The sequence below is a fragment of the Phaethon lepturus genome, unplaced genomic scaffold, assembly GCF_000687285.1.
Source record: "Phaethon lepturus isolate BGI_N335 unplaced genomic scaffold, ASM68728v1 scaffold13962, whole genome shotgun sequence".
Taxonomy (NCBI): domain Eukaryota; kingdom Metazoa; phylum Chordata; class Aves; order Phaethontiformes; family Phaethontidae; genus Phaethon; species Phaethon lepturus.
Genome location: NW_010524170.1, coordinates 52,608 through 63,773, shown reverse-complemented (window position 1 = coordinate 63,773; position 11,166 = coordinate 52,608). Strand labels below are relative to the sequence as shown.

Sequence of the window (11,166 nt, the reverse complement as noted above, 5' to 3'; positions counted from 1 at the left end):
TTCAGTGGAGAAAATCTGCAAAATGCAGGCACTGTGTGCCAGGAAAATGAGGACATAGGGTTATCCCAAAAGGCTATAGGCCTGCTGTGCATGCCTCTGGATAGAGACATATTCAGCGGTGTCTCAAACAACTTCCACCCTGGAAACACAGGCTATATATTAAATACACTTAGGGCTCGTAGGAGGAGCCCGTATTCAGAGTGAACTTGGTACTTGGCCTTCAGTTGGTACCAAGTTTTCCTCCTGTACCAGCGTACTTTGAAAGGGAAAGGTGAGGATGGTGTATGTGCCATAGCAGGGAGGGCTGCAATGGATGTGGCATCAGACTGATGGATGTTTGTGTTGACGCTGGAAGAAGTGGGACTTCTAGCAACACAGAGACCTGGCAGTGCAGCTCCTCTTCCAGTTCTGGCTCTACAAGGAACTTATGTGCACAAGACAAAAAGTTTCCTAACAGCGTCAGTCAGCACTCAGAGTTCTTATAGAAACTTCTTAACCATAACTTTAAGTTCAGGGCACAAGCCGTGCAATTTTTCTCGCTCTCTCCGGTTGCTGTCATAGAAGAACCAAGTGGTCATTTCTGTTTGCTGTAGGCCAGAGATCCTTTATTCCCTTCCAAATCTTTAAAAAACAAACAAAACAACCACACAAACAAAAAAAACCCCACAACAATAAACTACAGTCATGCTTTGCATGTTGGATAATTCATTTACAAAGGAGAAACTGTTATAGTTTCAAAGCAATGAAGCAATGAGTCAAAGATATTTTCCTCATTCACGGTGCAGATTGAGTGACAGGAGTTCTTGTTAACTTGTGTGTGTAATTGTCAAATCTGATTTTTTTCAGATACCTGGAAGGAAACCATCTGACTGCTGTGCCAAAGGGGCTCTCCACCTTCAGACACCTCACGCTGATGTAAGAAACACGTGGTTTCAATGTCAAGAAAGTTACATGACTCTTTTTGCACTATGTTGTAGGTGGAACATAAATAATTGGTATTTGCTGGGGGGGAAACCACAAAACCCAAAAACCTTCTGTAATTTGAATTTGAAAAAATTTTGCAGTGGCCACTGCTGCCAGTAAAGTGTCCACAAAGAGTGGAGAAAGAGCGAGGTGACTGAGAGCACCAGAGACCCTTCCTCTGCAGGAGCGTCCAGCTTCTGCGAGAGGACTAAGCTCTCATGCAGGCTGCTACAGTTTCACTTGGCAGATTTATTTGTGCAAAGCTGTAAAGGTTATTAACAGAAGAGACGGCATTAATTTGTTCTAGGTGAGGCAGTATTTATAACGCTAAGGCAATGAAAATTTGCATAGCTGGTCCTGCTACGAACAATCATACAGATGGAGACACAACTAGACCTTCTTTCAGTAAACTGCTCCCTGAAATACCCAAGAGTGAAATTTCTTGGCTGGGCTGTTTATCAGCACTTTCAAATGCTGTTTGAATCAGCTGCAGATACTTAAGTCAAATGGGCAGAACAACCTCAGACAAAAACAACATGGAGGGAAGACTGGAATCCTCTGGTTTAAAACAGTGTTTTATTTGGAAGCATCTTTAATTTTGTTTTTCAAGGGAGAGCAACGACAAAACAAAATGTTCTGTTTGAGCCTAAAAGACTTTTTTTAATGAAAAATTAAATTTTATTCTAGTAGTTGTCAATGTGAAGAGCATATGGAAATGGTATGCCTCTAATAAATAGCAAAGCAAGTTAGTACAGTAAATATTGACCCGTGCTTGTACCATCTATTAATTTATCCTTCTTCAAAAATTTTGCTTGTATTCACTGATTTTTTTTTTTATGTTTTATGCTGGGAATATGCCTTAATATGTCTGAGTCTGAAGCTTTCTAGGGGAGTCTGATGTGCTTTGCTTTTAGAGTTTATTCAAAGTTGGTTAGAAAATATTGTATCAATTGATTATTTGTGACTTTTCAATTGCTTCAAGCATTTTGCTGTGGAGATATTACGTAATCTTAAAAAAGACTTAGTTCTCAATTCTTACATATAAATTATATTTTCCCTGTGTGTTTCTTCAGTGACTTGAGCAACAACAGCATAAGCGTATTGGCCAATTACACCTTCAGCAACATGACTCAGTTATCAACACTGTAAGTAGTCCAAAGTTTGATAACAGTTTTAATGGCTTTTCAGACACCATCTTAGGTGTTGAACAATTAGTATGTATCTTGTTACTTAAACATATAGCTTTGCATGCTTCTTTGTGGTTGAATTGGGAGTGAAACAGTCAAAGCAAACACAACGTTGTAACTCTGTTCTCTCGTTCTCCCAGCATCTTGAGTTACAACAGACTTCGGTGCATTCCAGTCCACGCGTTCAATGGGCTCAGGTCTCTTCGAGTGCTGTAAGTACCGCTGCTTCGATGCAGCTGAGTTGCAGCTCATTAGAATGCTGTTGATGACAGGGAGGTTTTTAATGAGCAGATGGCTTTCACTTGATCCAGCAGTCATAAATATTTTCACACAATTAGCTTCAATGTACTTGTACTTAGGTGCAATATGTCCAGTAATGACTAGAGCAGGTGAGCGCTAAACTTTGAAAAGAAGCGATTACGTTTATGCAGGATGAATGACTTTTCTCTGATAGTTCGTGGACAAGCACTATTGTGAAAACAGGCCTCCAAGAGGCCGCCTGGAGTCTTTTTGTCTCTTCTACTTGAACAGTGTTTGGGTCCCCCTCAGGAAAGGTCTTTTCCCTTTTTTTGGAAAAACTTGATGATAGAGTGCAAGTTTCTACTGGATGCTTCAACAAGAGTGCCTTTACTGAAAAGCTGTGCATTTTTAGAATATTTTCTGTTAATTTGGATTTCTGCCGGCAAGTGTTTACGTAAAAGAACGCAGTCTGAAGGGAAGTAAGTTAAAAGTCCCAACACTGAACCAATGAGTAAGTCAAGCCAGTGGCTGGGCGCCAGTAATGCCGAGATGCCTGTCTCAAATGTCTTTAAGTTGTGATTAAAATTTCACCTCATGTTGACTCAGAGATGTCCACGTGTGGTTTCTTTCTTTGGAGATCCTTTTCTGCAGTCTTTCTTTCCAGTGTAGCTGCTTTCAGCAGCTTTCTGGATCGAACAATTTGCTTACAATTCTCGTCTGAAAGTCGTCGTCTTTATATCGTCTCAGAGTGTGGGCTGTGGGCCTGTTCCTTGCAGCAGGCAGCCCCACCAGCTTTTCTTAGGCATCTGCTAGACTTGAGTCCTGCTTCGGTCTCCTATTTACTGTTTCTCACTCCCCATCAGAAGCAAACCCCGAGCTGTGTTTGCTCAGTCGTTTGTGTGGACATGCAACCCCAGGTGCCGCTGTCAGGACAAGGAGAAGCCACCTCCCTCCCCAGGGCCCAGCAACACAAGTGGGTCATCGTTATTTGCACAGTAAACTGACAGCAAATATGTTAAAATAGCTTATCTGTGATGAGATCGTTCAGGGAGCTGAAGGAGAAAGCTTTGAGCACTAAAGGGTCAGGACAGAGGAGCTGTAGAATATGTCCTGAGTGCTTTGAAACTTCACATTAGTATTTCCTATTTGTTAAAAAAGTTAGATGTCATTCACATGCAGCAGGTTCGGTGAATTTAAAGAGCAGTGGTGGTTGTGCGCTGACTCGGTAAGTGTGGAATTAAGGTGTTGACATGGGCAGTACTGCAACTGTGGAAGCAATAAGGCAATGCAGTTTGGCCGAGCTCTTTCACTGTGGTTTGAGTGGTAAAATAGATATCTAGGTTTCAACCTCTTAACTTACACGACGGCTGTAGATTCCCAGTTTTCATTATTAAAACCAAGATAGATACGTGATTTGGATATGTTGTTTTATGTTTGGCTTGGGACTCTGATTTCTAGCGCAGTAGGACGGTCACATTTGAGCTGTTACATGAGTCCTGAAATTCAGCCACAGATGAATATATTCTGTTTCATGGCCAAATAAATTATTCCATATGGAGCTGTCTTCTGGCCTGCTCCTGATATGCAAGCTAGCTTGATTAAAGCTACTTTGGGACTCTCTACCCTGAATTACAGTGTAGATATACCTCTCTTTCCAATAGCTACAGTTTGTCTTTTCACTTCTGTTCCTGCAGGCCACATATGGACAGAAACGAAGGGCAGTATTTTAATAAAAACTGTTATCTTTTGGCTTTTTTTAAATCGTCTGCTAATCAAATTGAAAAAATACCTTCCTCCTTCAAGGGGGGAGCCCTCCTTGTCTTGCACAGAGCAGCACGAGTAAAATTAAGCCTAAATGTGAATCTCTGCCTCTGCTCCATGCATTTGGAAGCCTCCAGATTGGTTTGATTTATTATGGCCCACAAAACTCTGGTATCAGCTACAACTTTCGCCACACGTCATCTATGTTGTTATTAAAAATCAATTCTTCAGAGAGAAAATGGCTTCCCAGTGACAGCGTGCAATCTGTTATTGTCAGTTATTTATTATCCATATTCTCAGGGGAATTTAAAACAGAAAACATCAGCAAAACAATTTCCACATTTGTTTTTTATAAGAAGAATATAGAGATCTCATTACCTTTGGTTATGCTTGCCTTTGAAGGTAGCAGACCCATACAGGCTTCCAAATTCCTTTCGTTTTCTTTGCTTTTTGCCTCTCTATAGTAAGTGAAGTAAATATGTGTTTGAAAATCAGAATAATCATAGATGTGTGATGAAGTTGATCTTTGAAAGATATCTGGTTCTGTCCACTCTCTCTTACACTTTTCAGCACCAGCCCAACTGAGAAAACTGCAGAGTCAGCATGTTTACGTTTAAGCCTAAACATATATCAGTGTTTACACCATCAGGCCTTTAATCTTCAGTGTTCACGTGGCTTATGCATAATGGCAGCGAAAGTGTGCTGGGGAGCAATTTCAGTGTCGAGTCTTAATAAAAAAAAGCTGATATCAGTAATTTTTGCACCAAAGCTGTTGTAGTGAAAAACTGTGGTTTTGGGGTTTTTTTGGTTTTTTTGGTCCAAAGCTAGTCTTTTCAGAAGCTAAATGCAAACAGATTTAAAAAGCTGAGATTGAGACAAAATAATTATAAATATTAGAACTCTCTAATTATTTTATTTTAAGGATTATTTTTTTTGTGTGACAGTGCTGTAACTTCTGACATTTTGTCCTGATTTAATTAAGAAGCAAAGTCCAGAAATAAAAATACTTTCTCAGATCACTAAACAATTTTCCATGTTATATTTATGAAAAAATGATAAAATGAGCTACAGAGTATTGTGTTAAAATGAGACATTCTAGTTTTACTGAAAACTGGGTATTTACTGCAGTTCAAAGCTCGCACAAACATAGTAGTATGTGTGATGGTAAAAGTACCATTAATGCTCTTCGGGCACAACCTTGGAACCAATTTTTGCAATATGCTTTCATTGTTGGTTGCTGCACTGATTTGATCTAACAGAAAAATTATTTGGCTTTGTTTCTTTTTTTATCTTAACCTAATGTTATGAGACAACAGGCTGGAAGGCAGATCTTGGGAACAGTTACTAAAGCGAAAAGCAACCAAAAAAAAAAAAAAAAACCCAGCCCAAAAGGATATGTTTAGTTCATTTCCTTACCTGAAGACAAAGTAATGTTAATGAGATCACATGTAGAAGAAAGTTTTTATTTCAAGGGTTCAAGGGTTTTTTTGCGCTGAGAGGAGATCCACATCACCCTAAATTCATACCCGTGCTGTTTACCAGTGCTTAAGACGAGAACATACCTAGAAGTCGTGCTTTTGAGGGAGAAGACACACATCAATGTGTGTGCTTTAAGTGTCCGAATGTTTAAGATTTTATTTTACCATTTGCTTATAAGGATTTTTGGTATAAAAATGTGTTCCTGTTGTTGTTCCAAGAGGAAAAAGATTTTGTTGCACTGTTGAATTCTCTTGCCACTATTTATTATTGTAGGTTTGAAGTATTTTAGGATTTATCATTTCATTTTAGCTGCGTGGGTGATGATGTTGCTGATGTGATTTTTTTTTTATTAAATGCAGGCATTTGCATCCATGAAACATACCTCAATGCTTGAGATATGTAGTCAAGCCATTCATTCCAAACGGCTTTATACTTTCGGTGGTTTTACCTTCTTACAGATAATGGCTTTGTCATTCTTCACCTTCTCTTGGAAGAAGTTTCCGAGACATCTAGGAAAGAAAATGCACCCCTTCACAGAACAAACACACCTGATATGACATGAAGATAAATATAAGTTCTGCTGTCTGTTCAGAGAGAATTGTCTTGCACATTTTTAAGTAGATTAAAAGATCAGAATATAAGCTCATTATGATTGGCTGCTTATTTAAATATGGTCGTTTAATTGAAGGAGGGAACATTTTGGTTACAAGTTGTTGACCAGGGCTGATCTTGCATCCTCATACCAACAAAAATACTCATCATTTAATAGCGCTGGGGTATGTCTCAGTCAGTTTGTCATTCGGTGTAGGATTAGTGAGTGTGCTTTATCTGGAGTTGCTGTGTGGGAGCTCGTATCCTTCCGGTTTGGATTAATTGCTTGGAGATCCGTGCTTATATATGCCAAGTAGTATTACTAACAGCCAAAACCTAGGTATGCTTAAAAGAAAATTTCAGAACCAGGATGTTGGAAGGAGAAGGTTTTGGTATAGTAGCATCGAGAGCTGGAGAGAGGTGCCAGCAGGAGAAGCCGGCTGTAGTTTTTGTGGGTTTGTGCTCTGTAGAAAAACTTCGCAGTATGGTAAGATGGAAAGTGCTGCTGCAGCGAGCAGCTGCGAGGCGTGATGGAGGTGACAGTGCTTATGCTCACACAGTTCACAGCCGCCCGGGAGACAGGACAAGGCGTATCTTCCCCTGGAAGTTTGCCTTTCCTTGCTGAGTGTATGCTGCGTCTAAGGGTAGAATTCATAAGAGTTATAAGGCATCATGTAGATCCTGGTGAAGCTTATAGTGGTGTTAGGGAAGAAAGGATGCAAAAAGAGATGCTTTTGTTTTCATCTGGGGCTACTGTGTATTTCCATGGGCCCGGAGGTTTGGTTTGTTTTCAGTACACTCAGTGTGCACCATTTCAAGAATATGTACAGTCGCAGAAATTAAAAGATAAGATGTGATTGCTCTGTTCCACAAATCGCCAGGTAAATTAGCAAATAAATGACTCGAGGGAAAGATCTGCTACAAAAGTGACACGCAGCAAGTTTCTGTTTTCCACCCTCCTCTGCTGCGCCTGCAGCACTGGCAGTAATTCCTGGGCCTGGGAAAGAGGACATAAGGGATACAGCAGTGTGCTATAACCAAGCGAGCTCAGGGGAGAAGTGCGAAAGAAAATATCATTTTAAAATATTGATGTCCTTTTCCTTTGCAAGTTTTCTACCAACTTTTGTTTAAGAAACGGCTAGTGAGATCCAGCGGAATCGACTCGTATTGACTTCTTCTGAATTCTGTCTGTTACTATGGGAAGTATTAAACTGGTATTCAGTGACCTGCAAACTGGAGAAGTTAGAATAAATTATAAATCTTTTTCTTTATGCTATTTTTACCAGATAATTATCTAGTGAGGCAAAGGATGCAGCAGCTGAGTAGTTGATTTATTTATTTATAAAATAAAGTCTTAAAAGATTGTGTATCTTCTCTGGTGCATTTTCTGGATAGTTTTTATGCAGTTGTCACACCCAGCATCCTGTGCCCTCCCGCACTCCCAGTTGTGCCTGCATGTTCTCCCGCATGGTCGCAGCCTTGGTGCTGCAAGAAGTGCTCTGCCTCTCTCCTTGTCTGTCACAGCCTCTAGTGGCGGTGCCCTACTTCGTAGCAGGGCTTTCAGCTGCAATTGCAATGAAAACCACAAGTAATCACAAATAATGATTTTTACTCTTGTGTCTGCCGCTTTGAATAGAAGTATTGTGCTCTACAGGCTGCAAGAAAAATCTTTCCATTTATGCTTGGCCATGTAACACACACACATAAATGTATTTCTTGGAAAAGAGATAAAGTGGCTGCTTAAATTGTCCTGGAAGCAGTGGGGAAGCCTTTTGCAAGGATCCTGAAAATCCTGCTAGAAAAACGTTCGTTTCTTTGCGCTGGGTAAATAATGCCTTAAAACAAATAATTTCAACTGGTTTTCCCTGCTATATTTGTCAAACGGATTTTAAAAATACCACACAAAGATGTATTTCCTACTGTGAGAATGGGAAACCAGAATGTGAAAGCGCAGCTACGTTTGCCCTCATGGGCCCTTGTTCTCTCCTAGGATCTCCCTGAAGTCAATATTTAATATAACTTTCACAGTTCCTATTTTCCCTGTTCTGTTTTTTCTGTGTTTCTGTCTAATGGGATGCTATAAAAGAGTACAGATCTGTATATGAGGGTCTGCTTGTCATCAATACTCTTTTAATAGCATAAGTAGTATGTCACCTTTTTAATTTAAAACATGAGACACCAGCAATTCCGATTGTATCATTATTTTAAACGCTATCTAGAAGTAGAAGCAATAAAGCATGGAAGCTCATGAGTTGCGAAGCTCAGGGAAACTCTCAAAGAAACAAAACGGAATAACCTTCTTGAGCACCAATTCCTTCACTTGTGGGGAGCAGATAACAGGAAATGTTGTGGTTTGATGCCTTCCTGCTTCTCCCCTCTTCTAGGACGCTCCATGGAAACGATATTTCCAGTGTTCCCGAAGGTTCTTTCAACGACCTGGTGTCCCTGTCCCATCTGTAAGTACTTCTGTCTGGCTTCATCTCTTTGATTGACAGTGTCAGATTGATAAAACAGTACGTATTATTACAAATAAAAGATTGTGTAGCTTTTCTGGTTTTCCTGCTCACTTTCCATATTCTGCTCTGGATATTCGTGGTGGACGTGTTCAAAAGAAATAAAAAAAATACTAGAACGTGTTGTTATTAGTTAGCAAAATATTTTCTTAAGGGAAACCAAATGAGCAAATGTGACAGTTTCCTCTTCTGTGGACTTTGTGTTTAAGGCTTTCTTTCAGCATTGTCTATGTGAAATGCAGAGACTGTTATGGTCTGAGAGTGAGACAGGAAACCTCCCACAAAGAGCAAATATTAAGCAAATGTGAATTCTTTGCTTAATAAGTGTCATATGTTTTGCATACTGAAATGTTGTCAGTATATGAACTTATTGATGAATCACTACTTCAGGCATATTTAATCATATGGAAATTGGTCATTTTACAACATTAATACGCCTTCTATAATTTGCAAAAATTATTAAACATTTCAGATATTCCAGGAAATTACTGTTGCGTTGGTGGAGGTCCAGGATATTTTTAAATGCAGTTCCGTTGATGAAAGAACTGTAAAGACAAATAGCTGCAATTGTTACAAAATCAACCTGCAGTGTAGCAGTTGGTGCCAAAAGAGTGAACAGAAAATGTTTTTTCACTGAGATAATGTGCGATACTTCACATTATGAGACAATAGATGTAAAGGAAAAGGAATTTTGTGTAGCGTGTTTCCTGATCACTGTCCTCAAGTAATCAGAGGGATGGGGATGTCTTGTATGTTGTTTGGGAATGGAAGGCTGAAGCCCTGTACCTCCATTTGGAAGCGCAGTGACACCTTCCATGCTGGGAATCTGGCTTCTGAGGGTATTTTTAGAACTCAAGAGGTAAACATATGCCCCATTTGTTTGGATTTTCCTCAGGGTTTACTTTAAATGAAGTGCAGATACAGTTTTCCTGGGTAAACCGTTCACCTTAGGGAGTGATAAAAACCCCTTTGGCCCAATACAATCACTGCAGTCTATCTGTTTAGATATATGTGCTGCCAGAAATGTAAAATACACAAAGCTCAAATGAACAGTAATAAATAGGATCCATAAAATAAATAAGACCTGTCTGGGGTGTAATTTGCACAGCTGAACAATTGAATTTTACAGTACAATTGTGCTCTCCAATTTCTTAAAGTGGATTCTGAAACTTTTAGCAACCACAGTGATTTTACTCTTAACATGCCAAGAAAAGCTGTGCTTATTCAAATGAAGTCATACATAATTGAAAATAAATTCAGTTTGAGCTCTTCCTGATACATAGATGTTCAAGGAGAAAGCACGCACCTGGAATAATTTTGGAAATGATACAAGGAGTTGCTACTCATCAAACTCAAAATGCATGGGAGATCAAAATTCTACGTTAAATTTACAAGCTGTGCGGCTAAGAGTAGGACAGGTATTACGGCTGGAGAAAGCTGACTACTAAGGTGTTGAGCAGGACGATCAGCGTGGGCCTTTTGCATCAGTACAGCTTGTGGGGGAAGAAGATGGAAGGTATCAAATTAATCTTTAGAATTGCAAAGAAGTATCTGTGTAGCATAGACAAAACTGTTGATTGTAGCCAGTCTTTTGCAGTAGCTTTAAATTGGTCTGTAATTGAAAAAACAAAACTGAGATCAAGACACTTCAATTACTTTTTCCATAGCTGTTTAAAGCCTACAAGAAAATATTCACCAAATTTCCTTTACGTGGTAAACTTCGTATTGTTGTAATGTAACTATTGTAACAAACTGTGTAGCTGGTATACCTCACTGAATGCAGAGGAAGGTATGCACGCACTGGTTATATAGTAATGCTTAGAAAGACCCCAAAATCCCTTGGGGTAGAACTGAGACCTTCTCAGTGAGGTCAGTTCCTGCATTTGCCGTCCTTACCATTCACTGATATGCACAACTCTGCAACTGGTTCAGTTTCCCAAATACTGCCCACACACAAACGGACCTCTCGGCACTCCAGGGACCCCACAAAGAAACCCTTGGGAATGGTTGCTGCGGACGGCAGGTATTTCTGTCAGACGTATTTTCAACAACTGCTCCTAATCCTGTTGAATCATCTCATCTGTAGTTAAATTTATGTTAGCTACCTATAAAAATAAGCTGTCCCCTCCTTTATTTCTCTACATTATCATGGCTAGAGTTCTTTTAATTGACCTTATGCTAAGTTGCCTCAAAAAAAAAAAGCGTCTGAACAGAAATATCTGCACATTTTGAAAATACCCGTGGTGGTATTTCATTGCAGCACAAGATATTTTTCCCTTACGGAAATACTTTGCTATAATGGGCAAAGAAATAGAGTATGTTAGAACTCTTGAATGAAATGCAAGATTCACTATAGTTCCTAGAAATGAAGGGGGGAAAAAAACCCCACAAAATCATGAACAAAAGAATGGAAAGATACATGTGATAATTTC

The 11,166-nt window shown here is 39.5% G+C and overlaps 1 protein-coding gene across 1 annotated transcript in view; it reads left to right on the top strand.

Moving 5' to 3' along the window:
* Positions 1–846: 846 nt before the first annotated feature.
* Positions 847–11,166, top strand: part of LOC104617118 (slit homolog 3 protein-like) — a gene marked incomplete at both ends in the record, with an annotated part of 59,901 nt that continues 49,581 nt past the window's right edge. The window contains 4 exons of the mRNA XM_010282353.1: positions 847–915; positions 2,037–2,108; positions 2,291–2,362; positions 8,606–8,677. Of these exons, the coding sequence (XP_010280655.1) occupies positions 847–915; positions 2,037–2,108; positions 2,291–2,362; positions 8,606–8,677 (285 nt within the window). The remainder of the gene's footprint in view (positions 916–2,036; positions 2,109–2,290; positions 2,363–8,605; positions 8,678–11,166) is intronic.